The sequence below is a fragment of the Loxodonta africana genome, chromosome 12, assembly GCF_030014295.1.
Source record: "Loxodonta africana isolate mLoxAfr1 chromosome 12, mLoxAfr1.hap2, whole genome shotgun sequence".
Classification (NCBI taxonomy): domain Eukaryota; kingdom Metazoa; phylum Chordata; class Mammalia; order Proboscidea; family Elephantidae; genus Loxodonta; species Loxodonta africana.
This window is the reverse complement of record NC_087353.1, coordinates 54047629-54065063: the sequence shown is the minus strand read 5'-3', so window position 1 is coordinate 54065063 and position 17435 is coordinate 54047629. Positions and strand designations below refer to the sequence as shown.

Here is a 17435-nt window from a genome sequence, read left to right as displayed (position 1 = left end):
TGGGGGCTTCATGCCCATGCAACAGAGCTCCTCCACTTACCCACACACACTTCCACCCCAAGACCTGAGGAATGTCTTCACTCAGTGTCTCACAGCCAGGCATCCCAAACCCAACCCCAAATCCTGGAGAGCTAGGCCCCCTGGTTCCATGGCTAGTTACTTAACGTTGCTCTCCCTGACTGAGGCCAATAGGGAGAGGAAGGAGCAGGGCAGTTGGCCCTGCGCCATGAGCAGGCTGGGCCCTGGGCCTCGTCCCTCAGCCAAGTGGGCAGCTGGGGGGAAGCTGAGGGGCAGAGTGTGGCAGAGCTGCAACCTTGGCTAGCCTAGGGGTACCATCAGCGGGGCAAGAGGCTCCACAGGGAAGCTGACCCCCCACCCCCTCCACACACACCAAATAAAGGCCACTCAGAAAGGGCAGTTTCTTGACTTTATTAGCCTGGAACTCCTCCCTCCAGCTCCAGGGCCTGGCACAGCAGGCAGGATTGAGGTCAGCAGACAAGTTCAGCCCCTGTAGCTAGATGCCTGGGACAGTCGGACCAAGGGAACAAAAGGTGCAAAAGTCCAAATGCTGGCACTTCAGGTGTGGCCGGCACCCAGCCAGGCCCAGTGAAGCGAGGCCTGCTGCCATGGTGGACACGGGTGCCATGGTCCTCTTCTGGCCACGGGTCCATCAGGGGCAGGGCAAGGCCTTGCACAGGCAGTGCTCCTCCCAAGCATCAGCTAGGAGCAGTTGGTGATTCTGGCCAGGAACTGCTGCGCCCACCACTCATCCAGGTCAATGGGCACAAAGTCTAGGAGGAGAGAGAGCCAAGTAGTGATGCTGCCTCCCCAGGCCAGTCAGTAGTACCTCTCCCCTACAGTGTGACTCCTCAGCTGACGCAGGTGAGGCAGGCACTGGGAGAAAACAGGACCTGCTCAAGACCTCCCTCCCCAATCCCACACCCTGGGACAGGGGACAGAGATGAGGGGACACTCACTCTGCAGTCGGGGGTTGGGGGTCCTCTCCTCATACTGCACAGGCCTTGGCCCACTCTCACCGGCTGGGCCGCCATCCAGCTGCTGCTCTACCTGCTGCCAGGCTGTGGAGAGGGGGTGGTCAGGCCAGGCCAGGCCCTGCCACCCCTACACCCACCCCAGGGCCTGGTGGCCACCCTGGACTCCAGCCCAGCACAGGGAGTGGGCAGCCAGCTCAGTGGTCACAGGACCAACGGGCAGACAGCCAAGGAGAAGCCTAGCCCTCTGGCCACAGGGAGTCACGTTGCAGTGGGGAGAGAACTGGTGGCCTGGTCACAGCCTCGGCCCCCACTCTCTACCTTCGGACACAAAGCGGACGTTTTCCTCGTGGGCCAGTGTGTAGGTCTCCTGGGCCCCTTCGAGGGATGGGGACGTGGCAGGGGGCCGCCGGCAATTCACCCGATTGAACACCAGCCTGGGCCCTGGGCTGTAGGGGGGAGAAGGTTGACGTCGGTCCCCTGGTTGGGTGCTGCCTGGTGGAGCTCTGAGCAGCCTCCTGCCACGCCCTCGGCCCAGCCTGGGTACTTCTCTGAACCATAGAGCAGCCACCCTGCAGCCAGGGACTGAGCCGCTCATTCTCCTGTGGCCGAACCTCCACAGCTCAGCTCACACCCTTGCAGCATTCAGCCCTGCCAGCCACTCCCACCATTCCCCAGGCTCCCCACCCCTGACAGGGCACAGCCTAGTGCACAGATCCAGGCTCCAGCTACACAGGTGGCCCTCTCTGGCCCAGCGGTCTCCTGGTGCCTGCACTGCCACTGGCCTCCCAGCAGCCCAGGGGTTGGCTGAGCCACTACCAGAATTCCTTCACCCCACCCGCTGGGCCCCATTCTCCACCAAGTTCTCCCCAGGAAAGGAGCTTCTCCTTCTTGAAGACGCCCCCAGTGTGGCAGAAAGGACCCAGACAAGGACCAGGCAGCTTCTGCCCTTCCCCGGTTCACCCCCAGGCCCTGTGGGGACTAGCACCCAACAGCACCCAGAATGCCAGGGCAGGGTGGCCAGAGACAAGATGGGGGACTGGGATGCTCAGGGAGCTCTAAGTGAGGAGATGGCCCCAGGGTGCTGGGCATTTGACGTCCAGGAGGCTGCAGACCCTTCCTGGCCAGCCGGGGCCGGGAATGAAGTCCACCCCAGCCGGCAGGAGCCAGCCACGCCAGCACAGCAAGCCCAGGATGCAGGGGCCATGGAGGGAACGGGCACACCTACAGCAGGAGGTGGGAGCGGGACTCCGGGGCTGCACACGCCGCTCCGGCAGGCCCTCGAGGTCCCCGGCCGGCCGGCTCGCCTTCCTGGGCTCAGGTCCCCCATCGCTGGGCAACTGCAAACAGCTCTGGGTTCCTCCTCAGGTGAGAGGGGTGCTAAAACAGAGAGGAGCATCCTGAGGTGCCCGGAGCTAGCAGGTCAGTGGCTGTGGAGGGCCTCACTGTGCAGATGACAATGGCAAGAGAGCGGGGTGTGGCTCCTCCCGCACAACGTGGGGGGCTCACGCAGGACCCTCAGACTCAGATACGGCCACTCCCTACCTGAGCTTCCGCACAAAGCAGAAAGCAGGAAGGTTTGAACCAGCTCTGCAAGAACATAAACTTGGGGAAACCAATTTAAAAAAAGAAGACAGTCCCAGCCAGTGACTATATGAATGAAGGGGGAGCTGGAGGGGCCAAGAAGGGGCCCCAGCAGCTGGGGGACTGCCTTGCCCCGTCCTGCCCACCTTGCTGCCCCAGGCACCACTTATGTAATCCTGCTCTGTGAAGCTTCATGGGGAAAAGGGCACAGCTCCAGTGTGCAGCTGGGGAGGGGTGCACCTGGGGATGGTATGCATCTGGGAAGGCATGCGCTGAGCCACGGCATCCAGGTCCCTGCTCAGCACTGACTGGGGTATCGTCTCATGTAATCTGAACACCCCTCCAAGTAGACCACCCACCCATTTGTCAGCACAGCAACTTGGGCTTGACATGGAGGGGGCTTGCCCCAGCCTGCCTCCCCCACCTGGCTCCCAAGTCTGCGGGCCTGCCTGGTCCGTTCCCTCTTCTGGTCTTCCCATGTGCCCTCTATCTGTCCTCCGGTCGGGTGGCCATGCAGTCCTGCTGTCCCCAGCACTCGATGACACCTCAGTTTACCACACCCTCCCTGTCTCTCGCCAGGTAGAAAGCACCTCACAGGCAGATATGTCTGGCCTATCCACCATCATGGCCCAGTTCCAGGCCCCTACCTAGCTGGGAAATAAGTACAGTGTGCACCCAGGACAAGTCTGTGGGGGTGGGGTGCATTTTCAGAAGGTGGTTGGGGAAGCCTCCCACAAGAGGCTGCAAGAACACGGGTGGGGCTCCATGTGGGGGCAGCCCGCCCCCACAGGCCCTGGGGCTGTCCTGAGCTCCCAGCTAGGTCTAACATGGGGCAACTGGGGGAGGGGGAGGGCAGGCAACCCTTGTGCCCGAAGAGGGGAGGAGAAGCCTGCCCATGGGTTGGCCAAGTAGTCTAGCCCCTCAGGTGGATGGTCTGTGCCCGCCCAACAGACCCCCCCATCCAGCCTGGCTCTGAGTGCCCTGGCCACTGAGATGCATGGCCTCTGACATCCAGAGGTTTGGCCATGGGGCCCAAGGGCTCCCAATGAGACCCACGTGGGGCCCTGCAGGGACCAGGGAGCCTGTCTTTTCCATGCTGACCCCACCCCCAGCAATGGGACCAGAGAGGGAAGGCAGGCTTCCCAGGTAAGAGGTTGGGAAGTCACCCTGGGCCCCTGGGCCTGAAGAAAAGAACCAGACCCCTGGCCAGCACCCCACCGCCCCCTCCCTCAGTGAGCTCTGCTCCCTTACCTGGGTGACCAGGTGACACAAGTGCCCTGTGCCTCAGTGTCCTCACCAGAAAGGTAAAGGAGGCTCTGAAGACCATGGCTGGAGCCAGCACAGTCTGGCCTCAGGGACCCCCAACCCCACTGGCCTCCCTCCGTGGACGCTAGGCCTCCCCTTTGCCCTGGTCTCCTCGCTAGGATCTAGCTGCAAATGTCAATGTGGCCCTCCAGCAAGGAGGCCCTGAGAGCAGTCTAGGGCCCTCAGCCAGTCTCAACACTCATCTGATGGCCCCCACCCTCACCCCAGCCTCTGGTGTCTCAGGCCAGTAACTGAGCCAGACAGGCCCTCTCAGCTCTGAGTGGGCAGGGAGGGGGCAGGCTGAAGGTGGAGTCCATCTGGAGGCACTCCTGGAGGCTATCTGTCCATCCTCGGCTTGAAAGTTTCCCTCAGTGCTCCCCCCAGCAGCCCTCCCCAGCACGGCCTCGGCTAGCACATGGACCCTGTGAAGCCACCAATATTATTTGCCTTCCCAGAGGGGCCTGAGCCCAAGCACCAGCGAGCCCAGGAAATGTGCAGAATAAAAGCCCCAGGAACTTAGCCAAAGAAGGAAAAGTTTCAGTGGCAGGGGTCTGACCCCAGGTCATGGTCACAAGGAGGCCAAACTAGCTGGGCCTGAGCCTCCCATAGCCTCGGGCTGCAAGCTGCAGGTTCACAAGGTGTGTGGGGTGAAGGACAGGAAGGGCAGCCCTTGGCGGCCAGCGGAACCACGTGCACCTTTTCCCTCGGCTCTCAAGGACGGGCTGGCAGCCTCGACAGAGACAGGAGACCTTGAAGGCCAGCGCCCTGGGCTACCAGCTCCACCCAGGAGGAGGAGCACTGGGCAACTCGCCTCAAACCATGAGCTCCGCCTGCCCCAAAGGAGGGCAGCAGGTCAAGCGCCCAGCCCACCCAAGGTCCACCGCGGACCGTCTGCCTCGGCTCTCTCCAGCCACTCCGGCCCCAGAGCAGGTGGGCTCTCTTCTCCCCACTGGGGATCTACCAGGGTCCCGCAGGAGGCGGAGAGTCCAGGTAAGGAGCAAGCGCCACGGCGCCCTGGCCGGATCAGTCCGGCCATTACCGGGGCGGGGGGCGTGGTCGGCGCGCCCCGCCCCTCCGCAAGCCATGTGGCACGGTCTCCGGTAACCTTTCCCCAAGGTCACCCTCCCGGCCATCCGGCGGGGGAGGGGATGGCCGTGCTCGGCGGGCCGGGGCCGCTTGCTTCTCACCTCGACAGGGGCCAAGGTCCCGGCGGCTGCGCCCGCGGGGGAGGCGGCGTTGGCGGGGCTGGCTGCCGGCATTTCAGGAGCTCGCCGAGCCTGCTCTCCACCTGCTGTTGCGGGGGGCCTGCGGATACACGGAGTGCGTCAGCGGCCGGTGGACACGGGTCCTCAGCGCACGGAGCCCCGGGCGGACACTGCGTCGTGGGCCCCGTGGGCGTGCGGACCCCGGAGTGGGTAGACTTTAAGGCGCCAAACCCTGCCCCTACCCCTCACCCCGTGCACACCTGTGCGGCGCTGCGCGACGAGCTTGCTGGGCCCCTTGGTGATAGTATACATGATGCGCCGGGCTCCCGTGCGGAGGGGCCGCGCCCCCGGGCCGCCCACGCGCTCTCTCGGAAGCACGCCCGGCTTGCAGCTCACCGGCCCGCGGGGCTGCTTCTGGCGGGCGCGGAGGGCGCGGCCCCTTTAACGGGCGGCTGGGCTCGGATTGGGGGGCGGGCCCGCTACACGCCCCCGGCCCTTAAAGGGCCCGCGCGGGTTCGGGCCGGCCTGGGAAGCGCGCGGTAGGGGGCTAGGCAGGCGGGGCCGGCGGCCTCCGGGCAACAACGTCTTGCACTCCCTGCGGCCCAAGGCCACGTCAGATGGAGAGCCCTGTGGCTTTCCGCGGCCGGCGGTCGGGCGGGCGCCTCAGCTTCCCCAGGCCTTGGTGTGGCCGCAGTGTCTTGGCCTGGGGGCCGGGTGAGCCAGGTGCAGCCCGTACGGTGGGCAGGGCTCCTCATGTGGGGCCGCAGCGACGGCCAAGTGCGGTCCTGAACCCCTGACGCCCTGCCACGGAGAGGCAAGGGGGAGGGGTCCGTCCCCCTCATATCTGGAGGGCCCTGGCCAGGGTGCGTGGGCCGGTATGAGTGGTCGCCCTTTGCTTGAGCCTTGGAACCAAGGAAACGAAAGGGAGGGCGACCCCTGGGTTCGGGTAGGGAAGTGGTGCCCAGTGAGCCTCCCTCCAACCCCTCCCCCAGGTGCACCCACCAACTCCAGGGAGGGGCTGAGCGAGGCCACTTACTGACCCAAGGTGTTGGGAGTCCTGGAGGACAAAGAAAGTGGTTAGGCAGGCCTCTCTGTCACCCTGCATCTTGGGGACAGCAGTTATCAATGGCAGCTGAGTCTCAGGCCTTCATCTGTGACCTCCGGGGAGAGTGGAGACCCAGGAAGCCGGACTGCCCCCAGACCAAGGAGACAGGGGAGGGGAGAGGAAGCTGGGAGCCTCCCCTGCCATTGATCAGTCCAGGGCTCTATCCCTTGGCCCCTCGGGTATGCAGGCTGCTCAGACCCTAGGGTCTCCCCAAAGGCCCACCCAGTGTGGGCAGAGGGGGCACAGTAGCCACTGGGTATCAGACACCAGAGCAACCAGGCCATGGGCAGCCCACCCTGGCAGGCAACCCCTTTGTCCTTCATTTGGTTGAGTTCAATTACTCAGGTTAAAACTAGGACCCCACCTGCCCAAGCTTGTGGCATGCCTTGGGCCCTTGGACTCCTGCATTCATCTGGCAAATATTTGAAGAGGCTGTCTGTGTCAGTGCCAAGCTTGGGGGTGTCCACCTGCCTGGGGGTCAGGCTTACTGCCTGTAGAGGTTCCCAGAGCACTTGTGGGGTGGGCAGCCCTTGGGGCAAGGGTAGGAGAGGGTCTTTTGGGGGTCAGGAGGCAGGGTTTCTCTCTAAATCTCCAGGCAATAAGCAAAGTGTCCAACAGAAGAGGGAAGAGGCATGGGGAGGAGAGACCAGCAAGACCCCTGCCCCCTCTCTCCCCATCCTACCCCAAGTGCCTGCATGGCAGCGGGGGAGGACCCCACATGTTCTCAGGGACTCTGTGGAAGCTTCTGCCCAGGGATGGGGTGCTCTCAGGCCTGTCCTTCCCCCCGCCCCCCACCCCCATGCCCCAGCCCAGGCCCCTTGGCTCCTTGTCTTGGCCTAACAAGGCTGGAGGATGAAGGGTCCCCCTACCCCAGGCTGCCTCCTCTGCAGGGAGGGCAGGGCCTATGGGAAAGTCCAAGGGCTGTGACCTGGTGACCTTGGGACCAGCATGTGTTCAGGGAACCCAGACCTGAGCATCTCCCCCACCCGGGAAGGACCCCTCACTGGCCAGGCTGACCCCCTCCCTCAGCACTGTCTGCCCTTCTCCAACACTGCAACGTGTCCTCCAAGGCCAGCTTCTTCCTGGTCATCTGCCCAGCTTGTTCTTGTGGCCTTGAGCAGGCAGAACTGCTGTGACCATCTCCCTGCTCAATCACTGTCACCAGGGAGATGGGGACCAACAGGCATACACCGTTCCTACAAGGGAGACTGGTGCCACCCAGGATCGGGGGAGAAGGGCAGGGTACCAGGGAGGATTTGGCCTGAGGGTGAGGGGGTGTGTGTTCCAGTAGAAAGCCTAGTTAGAGCACAAGGGGTGGGGGCACGGAGGAGCTGGCCTTGGCCTGAGATAGGAGGATGGGTAGACAAGCCTTGCCTTTCCTTGAGGCCGAGGGGACATCACAGCCTTACCCCACAGGCACTGAGGCCTGAGATCAAAGGTTGAGCCCAGAAGCCCTCAAAGGACTTGGCAGGGGAGTAGCAGGCAAGGAATTTTCCTGACAAGCCAGAGTGGAAGGTCACAGGACAAGTTGGAGGGGGTAGGGGTCCCCAAAAGATGCCAGAGCCAAGGCAGGGGAGACCAGGGAGCAGAGAGCCTAGGAGGCTGAGGGTGGCACAAGGGACAGAGAGTAGGGACAGGCAGCCCCCCTTGCACCTCTCCCCTAGAGGAGTCTTCCCAGCTATGCCCTCATGGCTGGCCCCCCTGTGTTAAAGGCATCCCAGGGGTAGCAGAGGGCCCAGTTGAGCCCCAAAGGTCAAGGGTCTGGACAGGTTCACTGCTGCAGCTGCCATGACGTGACGTCAGCTTGGGCTACAGAGGCAGCAGGGCCAGTTCGGCTGGACAGGAATCTCGGCTGGCTGGATCTGCCCTGCAGCCCCACAGACCTCCAGGGACCCCATTGGCCAGAGCCCCTGGGCCAGTGCTGCCCATGATGGTGTCTTTCCTGTGAAGCCACCCCCAGAGGCAAGGTTGAGTGACCACAGTAACTCCTGTCATCAGAGAGGTCTGGACCTCATCCCCAGCCCCTGGACTCAGCAGTTGGGGGAAGCTGGAAAGGGTGGTTCTGCCGGGGTCAGCAAAGCCCTTTTCCTTATGGACCTCAATCATCATAATAAAGTCCTGTTCTCTTGGAAAAGCTTCTAAATACAATATTAAAGTTTTATGTAAACAGAGAAGTCCAGGTTTCCATCATCCCAATAGATGTTCCTCATGGACCCAGGGTGGCCAGCTGGACTAGGGGACGGGCTTCTATGAGACCCAGGGCTTGGTTCCCGCCAATGGAAAGGTGACTGGTAACCCTGGGAAAAGTTTCTGGCCAGATGATCAAGCACGTTCCGCCAGTTTCCTGGGGTTGCTGGGGCCCACTCTCAGAATCTAGGGACAGAGGGGTAGACGAGAGGATGGGAAGGCTTGAGAGGGAAGCTCAGGGACCATGGACCTGGGACAGGGGTGGGGGTCCAGAGCCCAGATGAGAAGGTGGACTGCTGTGAGCTCTGGTTGTCAGGATGCTGAGCCCTTGGGGAGGTGTGAGAAAGGGTGGTGCTAGTCTCCTCCCCCAAGCAGGCCCCTGGACATGGAAGTGTCCTTGGGGAAAGGAGGCAGGCTAGTGGGCCTTTCAGGCCTGGTGAATCTGGGGGTTGGGGGTTGGGGGCTGGGACCCTCAGGCCCCTGCGATTCTGGTCAGAGGAAGGGGCTCCATGGGGACTGCTCCCTGCAGAGCCTGAAATGCAGTTCCAGGAGGAATGCCTGTAGGCCCTGGGGGTGTGGACAGAGGCACAGGCCAGAGGGAGGTGCTGTTGTGTTGGCAGAAGGACAGGAATTTCCCCCTGTCCACCCCCACATATACAGCATGGGGCCAGAGACCAGAGAGCATGGCCCTATGGGCACTGGCAGCTGATCAAGTGGAGTGGACAAGGCTTCACTGGGAAGGTGGCTAGTGCCACCGTAGCTTCGATGTGGTGGGACATAAACCCCTCAGGTGGGGGACCTGGGAACTGGTTCAACCTCAGGAGGGGTGCTTCTGGCCCAGAAAATAATTCAGTCTCGACGGACTCAAGCCCGGCTGCTGAGGAGATGCCACTAATCGAAGGCTGGAGCCAGAGCAGCCGCAGGGGCTGTGGACACCGACAGGCTCTAAACACGGGTACAACTCCCTCCAGAAAAACCTGCACTCATAAGCACTTACACATGCCCAATCACTGTGGCAAAGGCCTGTGGTGAGGCAGGAACCCTGGCCATCTGCATGTTTGGCCACTTCCCTCCTGGGCACTGAGCACTGAGCTTGGGGAGTGTCTAGGGCAGTGTAGCCCTGCTCAGGGTCCAGCCCAGAGTGAGTAAGGAATACCAGCCAGGGGTCAATGCCATTAGCAAGCAGCCCTCAGCTGGTCGTTGGGCTGAATTCCTATGGCAGTGCCCTACACCAAAGGAAAGCAGCCTCAGTCTGGGTCTCTGGGACTGGAGGTAAGCTGGAAGTAGGGTGACCCATACAGGGCAATCTGGGAGACTTGTGCTCTGGGAACCCAATGTGAAGCCCCAGAAAGCCAGGTGTCCTTCAGGTGTTGGGCAGCCTGAGAAGGGGGTACCTCACGTCGCCTCCTGGGGCTCCCTGCCTGGTGCCCAAGTGGGGCCTCCCTCTGAGCTGGGGACCCCAGTTTGGGAACCGGGAGCAACACCTGTGAGTGCCCGCAAAGGGCTGCCTCCGACTTGATTTCAGGGGTCACCGACCCTTCACGTTCTCCGAGGTCCTCAGGGTGGCCCTGGTACACTCAGTGTCACAAAGACATCCCAAGCATCAGTGGGTTCCCTTTCCAGGCCAGCCAGGTACCCCGATCCTGCGGGAAGGGACCGCCCCGCAGCCCCGCCCAGGCGGAGCCCCGCCCAGGCAGACCCCGCCCCTGCCGGCGGTAGCCACGGTTTTCAGGGCGAAGGTCCGAATAGAGGCCGCCCTTTAACTCGTTCCCCTCCTCTCCAACCTACTCTCCTCGAGTGCCGGCCTCCCGGGCGAATGTCGCGAGGCCCACACCGTCCCAGCGAAGCCGGCCCTCCCACCCTGACCGCGGATTCGGCCTCTGCTTGGCTGCGGTGGCGAGGCGCATGCGATATGGTCTCTCCAGCGTGGGATGGTTGCATCACAATCTCCTAAGTCTCGCGGGCGGACTGATAGCGCCGCTGGTGAAGTGCTAGCATACAAGAGTCCCATTCTTGCGACCCAGGTTCGATTCCCGGGCTGCGCAATACTCTTTTGAGTCTTTGCTCCCCCCCGCCCTCCCGCCGTTTTGAAAGCTGACTTTTAGCTAACTGAAGAGATTTAAAAAACAACAACAGAAATAGGGGAACTTCGTCACTTACGCAGCCGCCCGGGAGGCCATCGCCATGCTCTCGGAGAAGCTTACTGAGCGCCTGCGGATGCAACGCGAGCGAGACCCTCGGCAGGTCAAGCCAGTTTCAGAGAGGGGAAGGCGCTATGAAACGCTGGCACACGCGAGAGGGTGCCTGAGCAGCGGAACAACTATAAACCAGAGACCCCTGCGCGCCGCTTCGACCCCCATCGGCTCCCCACCCCCTGGACGGCTATTGACTTCGACCCAGCAACCGTTGTTGTTAGGTGCCATCGAGTGGGTTCCGACTCATAGCGACCCTATGTACCACAGAACAAAACACTGCCCGGTCCTGCACCATCCTCACAGTCGTTATGGTTGAGCCCATTGCTGCAGCCACTGTGTCAGTCTATCTCCTTGAAGGTCTTCCTCTTTTCCCCTGACCCTCTACTTTACCAAGCATGATGTCCTTCTGCAGGGACTGGTCCCTCCTGACAACATGTCCAAAGTATGTAAGACACACTCTCGTCATCCTTGCTCCTAAGGAGCATTCTGGTCATACTTCTTCCAAGACAGATTTGTTCATTTTTTTTGGCAGTCCATGGTATATTCAATATTCTTCACCAACAATTCAAAGGCATCAATTCTTCTTTGGTCTTCCTTATTCATTGTCCAGCTTTCACATGCATATAATGCAACTAAAAATACCAGGGCTTGGGTCAGGGCACCTTAGTTTCCAAGGTGACGTCTTTGCTTTTCAACACTTTAAAGAGGTCTTTTGCAGCAGATTTGCCCAATGGAATGTGTCTTTTGATTTTTGATTGCTGCTTCCATGGGTGTTGATTGTGGATCCAAGTAAAGTGAAATCCTGACAACTTCAACCTTTTCTCCATTTATGATGTCGCTTATTGGTCCACTTGTGAGGATTTTTGTTTTCTTTATGTTTAGGTGCAATCCATACTGAAGGCTGTGGTCTTTGATCTTCAACAGTAGGTTCTTCAGGTCCTCTTCACTTTCAGCAAGCGGGGTTGTGTCATCTGCATAACACAGGTTGTTAATGAGTCTTCCTGCAATCCTGATGCCCCATTCTTCTTCATATAGTCCAGCTTCTCAGATTATTTACTCAGCATACAGATTGAATAGGTATGGTGAAAGGATACAGCCCTGATGCACATCCTTCCTGGCTTCAAACCACTCAGTATCCCCTTGTTTTGTCCGAACAACTGCCTCTTCATCTGTGTACAGGTTCCTCATGAGCACAATTAAGTGCTCTGGAATTCTCATTTTTTGCAATGTTATCCATAACTTGTTATAATCCACACAATGGAATGCCTTTGCATAGTCAATAAAACACATGTAAATGTTCTTCTGATATTCTCTGCTTTCACCCAGGATTCATCTGACATCAGCAATGATATACCTGGTTCCACATCCTTTTCTGAATTAGGCCTGAATTTCTGGCAGTTCCCTGTCGATATACTGCTGCAGCTGCTTTTGAATGATCTTCAGCAAAATTTTGCTTGTGTGTGATATTAATGATATTGTTCGATAACTTCCACATTCGGTTGGATCACCTTTCTTGGGAATAGGCATAAAAAAAAAATTTTTTTTTTTCTTCCAGTCGGCTTGCCAGGTAGCTAGCTGTCTTCCAAATTTCTTGGCATAGACAAGTGAGCACTTCCAGCTGCATCCGTTTGTTGAAACATCTCAATGTGTAAGTTTGTCTACTGTGGGGGCTTGTGTGTTGCTGTGATCCTGGAAGCTCTGCCACCGGTATTCAGACACCAGCAGGGTCACCCATGGCGGACAGGTTTCAGGTGAGTTTACAGGCTGAGACTAGGGAGAAGGGCGAAGCAGTCTACTTCTGAATAGCTTCCGGGGGCAACTGCGGGGCGTGGCCTCCTGGGAATGCCGGCGGCACAACGACATGGGGGGGGGGGGCGGGGGCGCGGACGCTGGACTACAACTCCCAGCGCGGCTGGCGGCCGCTGGCGGACTACAGCTCCCGGCGCTCCCCGCGGCAGGGCGCGGAGTCCTGGGGATTGCGATGCTGGTGGCGGCGGCAGCCGATCGGAACAAGGATCCCATCCTGCGGGTGCTGCAGCAGTATGTGGACCCGGCTCAGCACGGCGTCCGCGTCCTCGAGGTGGCCTCGGGCTCCGGCCAGCACGCAGCCCACTTCGCCCGGGCCTTCCCCCACGCCGAGTGGCAGCCGTCGGACGTGGACCAGCGCTGCCTGGACAGGTGTGACCGAGCGACGGTGTGGCCAGAGCCCGCCGTCCCTCCCCGCAGCCACTCGGGAGAGTGCGGGCGGACCGGGGCGTCAGGAAGGCGGGACCCTGGACAGCCCAGGAGGTCGGGGCGTCCCGGGGCTGCGGGATGGCCGGGAGCTTGGGGAGGACCTCTGGGGGCCCATTCTGGCCGCCCAGGCCTCCTCTCCACTGTGACCCCGGACAAGACCTTTCACCTCTGAGGCTCTCCTAAGGAGGGCCGACAGGTCATCGGGATGTGGGCGCACGGGGTAGGGGGGCGGGCACCCACAACGCTGTCTTCCGGCAGCATCTCGGCCACCATACAGGCCCAGGGGCTGACGAATGTGAAGGCCCCGCTGTACCTGGACGTGACCTGGGGCTGGGAGCAGTGGGGCGGCACTGGGCCGCAGTCCCTGGACCTGCTGCTTTGCATCAATATGATCCACATTAGCCCTCTGGGCTGCACCAAGGTCTGTGGGGATGGGGGCCAGTTTGCCCCATGTTGCAGACAGCCTGGGAACAGCACCTTACTGCCTTCTGCCTCACTCTTCCCAGGGGCTGTTCAAAGCAGCCGGGCACCTGCTGAAGCCCAAGGCGCTGCTGATCACCTATGGGGTGAGCACTCCCCACAGAGGACCCCAGAGATGGTCCCTGCCCCTCAAAGGGCAGATCCTGGCCACCTCTGACTGGGATGGTTCTAGGCAGAGTTTTGGCCAGCTGTTCCCTCATGCTATTCCTTTGATTCTGTAGCAACCATCCACTCTCTACCCTCCTGCTCAGCCTCCCTCTCCTCTGAGCTGGGGACACACCACCACCACAGCCTGTGCCCCGCACCCCGTCCGAGGCAGCCCGGGCAGGTGGGTGGCAGCAGAGCTATATCTCTTGTCCCTGCAGCCCTATGCCATAAATGGGAAGATCTCCCCTCAGAGCAACGTGGACTTTGACCTAACCCTCAGATGCAGGTCAGGCTGGCAGGCGGGGGCTGTGTGGGAGGCAGGGGGGCTGGGTGCCCCCAGGCTGTGATTCTACTGCCCTCCTCCTGCAGGAACCCAGAATGGGGGCTGCGGGACACAGCTCTCCTGGAAGACCTGGGCCAGGCCAGCGGCCTGCTCCTGGAGAGGATGGTAGGGGCTGAGGGTCTCAGGGTGTGGGTGGGCCTCAGGACTTGGAGAGGCTCTTCCCAGCCAGCATTCTCCTCAGGTGGACATGCCAGCCAACAACAAGTGCCTGATCTTCCGGAAAGAGTGACTCCCCTCCCTCCCACACTCCTTCACCCCTGGACCGTTGGCTACTCCCTGGGCAGAGCCTTGGGTCTCCTAGCCCTGCTCAGTCAGGGGGCTCTTGGCCAGTGGTCCCAGCCTGCCTCAGAATAAAGTGTATCCTGCTTCCCAGTCTGGTGTCCATACATACGCCAACTCCTGGAAGCATCCCTCCAGGGCAGGCAGGAGGGGTCTACCCTGTGCGGTCAAGCTTGGGCCATGGGGGAGGGAGGGAGAGGACATCCAGGGACAGGCTGAGGCAGGACTAGCTGGCTGCTGCCCCCTCCAGCGCCTGCCACAGGTATTTGGGGTTCCCAGGAGTGACCTCTGTGCAAAACCAAAGTCCCAGTTTGGTGGTGGAACCACTTCTGGGGAGGATGGAGGGGCCCCAGTGGCCCACCCAGACCCCCTTGCTGAGATCAAGAGGAAGGGTCGAGTTCTCCTTGGAGAGGCCTAGCACCAGTAGGCCACCAAGTTGGGGAGGAACCCTTTTATTTGCCAGGACAGGAGAGGGGTGGGGCTTGGGCGGGACTGGGTGAGCCTAGTCCTGGAAGCGTTTGAGCAGCTCGCAGGCCTTCTTCTCCATCAGCTCTGCTATCTTCTTGACACGCTTCTCACTGGCAGCACGCACATAGCTGCTAGCATCCAGCACAGCCATGCCATCACGCACCTCGCCCATAATGACCAGCGGCCCGTCTCCAGCCGTCACATTGGGGCACGGGCAGGCCCAGTCCACACCCAGCAGTGTCACCTCCAGATACTTGGTGCCAAGGAACTGCAGACCCATCTTGTCATCCTTGAGCACGTCGTCCAGGGCCACGCGGGCGATGCCACCACCCCCGGTGGCCTCAGGCTCCTGTAGCACCTCGGTGAGCCTCCCCACGATGGCGAAGTCGCTGCGGCAGAGGCTTAGTGCCAGCCGGCTCCTAAGGCGGCAAGTACGGCAGGGCAGCGTGCGCGGCATGGGACAGGCATCCTCGCAAGCCTCACGGCTCTCGAAGTTGTTGCCATTGCCCTCGCAGCCACCATAGACAAACAGGTGGCACTGGCGCAGCAGCGGGCTATAGACCCAGCGCATCTCATGACCCAGGCACGGGCCCCGCACAGCAGGCAGCACGCAGGCATCCCCAGGACCAGGAGCACAGGCCTGGCACGCCTCATATGTCCTGAAGCCACCACCCGCACCCTCATCGCAGCCACGGGCCTTGAAGGTTGCACAGCCGCCGCGCCGCGGGTCAAAGCGCCAGAGCATGCTTGGACCAGCGGAGCCAGGGCAGGGCTGTGTGTCGGGTGGGTGGGAGCACTTGGCCCCAGCCAGCGCAGGGACTCCAGGTGCATGCAAGGGACTCTCTGCAGCCACACCCCACTGCACCACCGAGAGTGGAAAGTCGGCCCGCAGCAGGCCAGCGGCGTTGCGGGCGGTACAGGTGTAGAGGCCGGCATCCTCGAGCCGGGCATTGTACAGCACCAGCTGCCCAATGCTGGTGACTACCACGTTGCCGTACATCTGGTCGGGTCGCAGGATCAGGTTCTCCTCCTGCTCACTCTGCCTCTCCCAGGTGATGGTGGGCGACGGGCGCCCGCTGACGTCACAGTTCAAGCTGGCCGTACCCCCAATGGCCACCGCCTGTGGCGAGGGGTTGCTGTAGAGGGCGGGTGGCTCGGGTACAACAGGTTCGGCCCCAGGCATGGGGCGTGCTGTTGTTTCAGGGGTCCCCGGGGGGCCCAGGCTGCTGGGGGGCCAGCCCAGCACCGACTTGCAGGGCACGACGTGCAGGCGCAGGCCCCGCAGGCAGGCCTCTGCATCCAGGTAGCAGCGGTTGTAGTAGGTGAGGCCATCAGAGGCACAGGTGAAACTGGGCTCTTTCCCACAGCGCTCGCGGCAGCGGCACACAGGCTGCCCGTTCCAGATGTCACAGTCGGAGCCCTGCTGCAGGCACACGAAGCCCTCGCATGTGGTGGCAGCTGGTGCCGTGGGGCCCCCTGGGGCAAAGCGTGCTGCCACGCAGCTTCGCAGGCCACACACATTGGGGCAGCACCTCTCAGGGGCTGCACAGTCCTGGGAGGCAGGGGGGAGTGACTCAGTGTGCGCCCCTTCTTCCACTGCCCTGCTCCTTTTCCCACCTGGCCCACCCTTGCCTCTGGGATGCAAGCAGTGAGCCATCTCTTCCAAATGTGCCCCTTGGCTGCAGCCAATCACTGCCTCTCCTTGAGTCTGCATTTTCCTGCTGGAAAGCCAAGGAGGCTCACTCTCACCTCAGTGTGATAAGCTGCCACTGCCTGAGCTACAGGAAACCCTGGTGGCATAGTGGTTAAGAGCTATGGCTGCTAACCAAAAGGTTGGCAGTTCAAACCCATCAGGCGCTCCTTGGAAACTCTATGGGGCAGTTCTACCCTGTCCTGTAGGGTCGCTATGAGTCAGAATCGACTCAACAGCAATGGGCTTGGTTTTCTTTTTTTTGCCTGAGCTATAGCACTCTTCACGAGGGGCACCCCCACCCCCAAACAGGTTTCATCACTACACCCATTGCACAGACAAGGAAACAGTCCCACCAAGCCCCACCGACCCTGATATCACTGGTCCCAAATGAAAGAGCAGCAACTGGGGCACAGCAGGGCGGCACTGTTTTGGGTGTGGTGTGGGGTGCCTCTCCCTATCCCCAGGTCTGCAGGCCTGAGGGCATGTCCACTCTGACCTTCAGAGGTGGAGGGTGGCTAGGTAGGAACAGGCAGGTTCAGACAGGACTAGACCGAGAGTGCAGTGGGGAAGGGGGCTCTTGGTGTTCAGGTGCGTGGGAGTGGGGGATCCCTTGGGCACAGCCTGCCCTGCCACAGCAGAGTGGTGAGCCCCACACCCGGCCCCTGCTGACCCCGATCCTGCTCCCCCCTGCTCACCTGGTCCCCCAGGCACTCTTGCTCACAGGTGCTCTGGGCATCCACCCACAGGTGGGGGTTCAGCTGGTTGGGGCACACACCTGGGTGGCTCCTGGACTCTGGTGGTGGCGGTGGCAGGCTTGCCCTGGCAACCAGCCCAGAGGTGGCGGCGGCGAGCACTGTCAGGAGCCTGATGAGCAGCAGTGGGGCCGGCATGGGGGCCGTGGAGAGCAGGAGTGGGCAGAGTGCGGCCGGGGCTCTTAGTCCACCCTGCCGAGGCCCTGCTGGCATCCACCCTGCCCTTGCTGGGTCCCACCTCCTGCTCTTGGCTGGCTGGCTCTCACCTCCCTGGGGCCCAGGGCTCTCCAGCCCCCTCGCCCCTACAATAGATGCTCTGGCCTGGAGTCTGGGGTTGGGTGGTCGGGATCCCTTAGAGCTTTCAGGGTCCGTCCATGTGGCTCCAGCCATCTGAGCTGGTGGCTCTCAACCTGGTCAGCTGGGGGTGGGGAGGGGAGAGGGAGGGGCTGGGCCCAGGAATACAGA

General features: G+C 61.3%; 3 protein-coding genes across 6 annotated transcripts; 1 reads left to right on the top strand and 2 right to left on the bottom strand.

Annotated features, from left to right (window-relative positions):
* Window positions 1-394: 394 nt before the first annotated feature.
* Window positions 395-5500, bottom strand: MCRIP2 (MAPK regulated corepressor interacting protein 2). The gene is made up of 5 exons (XM_003417794.4): window positions 5347-5500; window positions 5069-5186; window positions 1314-1441; window positions 978-1079; window positions 395-791 (listed from the first exon to the last, which is right to left on the bottom strand). The coding sequence occupies exons 1-5, from the start codon at window positions 5396-5398 to the stop codon at window positions 721-723; spliced, it is 471 nt and encodes a 156-aa protein (XP_003417842.1). The 5' UTR covers window positions 5399-5500; the 3' UTR covers window positions 395-720.
* A 7016-nt stretch (window positions 5501-12516) lies between these two features.
* On the top strand, window positions 12517-14150 carry METTL26 (methyltransferase like 26). Of its 4 annotated transcripts, none has more exons than XM_003417702.4 (6): window positions 12517-12751; window positions 13067-13229; window positions 13315-13374; window positions 13654-13721; window positions 13805-13883; window positions 13960-14150. In XM_003417702.4, exons 1-6 carry the CDS (start codon window positions 12555-12557, stop codon window positions 14005-14007), a joined length of 615 nt encoding a protein of 204 aa, XP_003417750.2. In that variant the 5' UTR covers window positions 12517-12554; the 3' UTR covers window positions 14008-14150. The 4 variants fall into 4 exon arrangements, with proteins under 4 accessions (XP_003417750.2, XP_064151360.1, XP_064151358.1 ...); XM_064295290.1 differs by having other exon boundaries at window positions 13510-13721; XM_064295288.1 differs by having other exon boundaries at window positions 13805-14150.
* Window positions 14151-14477: 327 nt separating this feature from the next.
* WFIKKN1 (WAP, follistatin/kazal, immunoglobulin, kunitz and netrin domain containing 1) lies at window positions 14478-16836 on the bottom strand. Its single transcript, XM_003417703.3, has one exon. It carries the CDS (start codon window positions 16237-16239, stop codon window positions 14560-14562), a length of 1680 nt encoding a protein of 559 aa, XP_003417751.2. The 5' UTR covers window positions 16240-16836; the 3' UTR covers window positions 14478-14559.
* Window positions 16837-17435: the final 599 nt, after the last annotated feature.

Bases quoted from the DNA above. Each gene is read 5' to 3' on its own strand.
- MCRIP2 (XM_003417794.4), bottom strand. From the start codon at position 5,398: ATGTATACTATCACCAAGGGGCCCAGCAAGCTCGTCGCGCAGCGCCGC. The intron at 5,187-5,346 runs GTGTGCACGGGG...GTGTATCCGCAG, and splicing joins CGTCGCGCAGCGCCGCACAG to GCCCCCCGCAACAGCAGGTG. The intron at 1,442-5,068 runs GTGAGAAGCAAG...TCCCCCCTACAG, and splicing joins GGACCTTGGCCCCTGTCGAG to CCCAGGGCCCAGGCTGGTGT.
- METTL26 (XM_064295287.1), top strand. From the start codon at position 12,555: ATGCTGGTGGCGGCGGCAGCCGATCGGAACAAGGATCCCATCCTGCGG. The intron at 13,375-13,509 runs GTGAGCACTCCC...TTGATTCTGTAG, and splicing joins CGCTGCTGATCACCTATGGG to CAACCATCCACTCTCTACCC. The intron at 13,722-13,804 runs GTCAGGCTGGCA...CTCCTCCTGCAG, and splicing joins GACCTAACCCTCAGATGCAG to GAACCCAGAATGGGGGCTGC.
- WFIKKN1 (XM_003417703.3), bottom strand. From the start codon at position 16,239: ATGCAGACTCAAGGAGAGGCAGTGATTGGCTGCAGCCAAGGGGCACAT.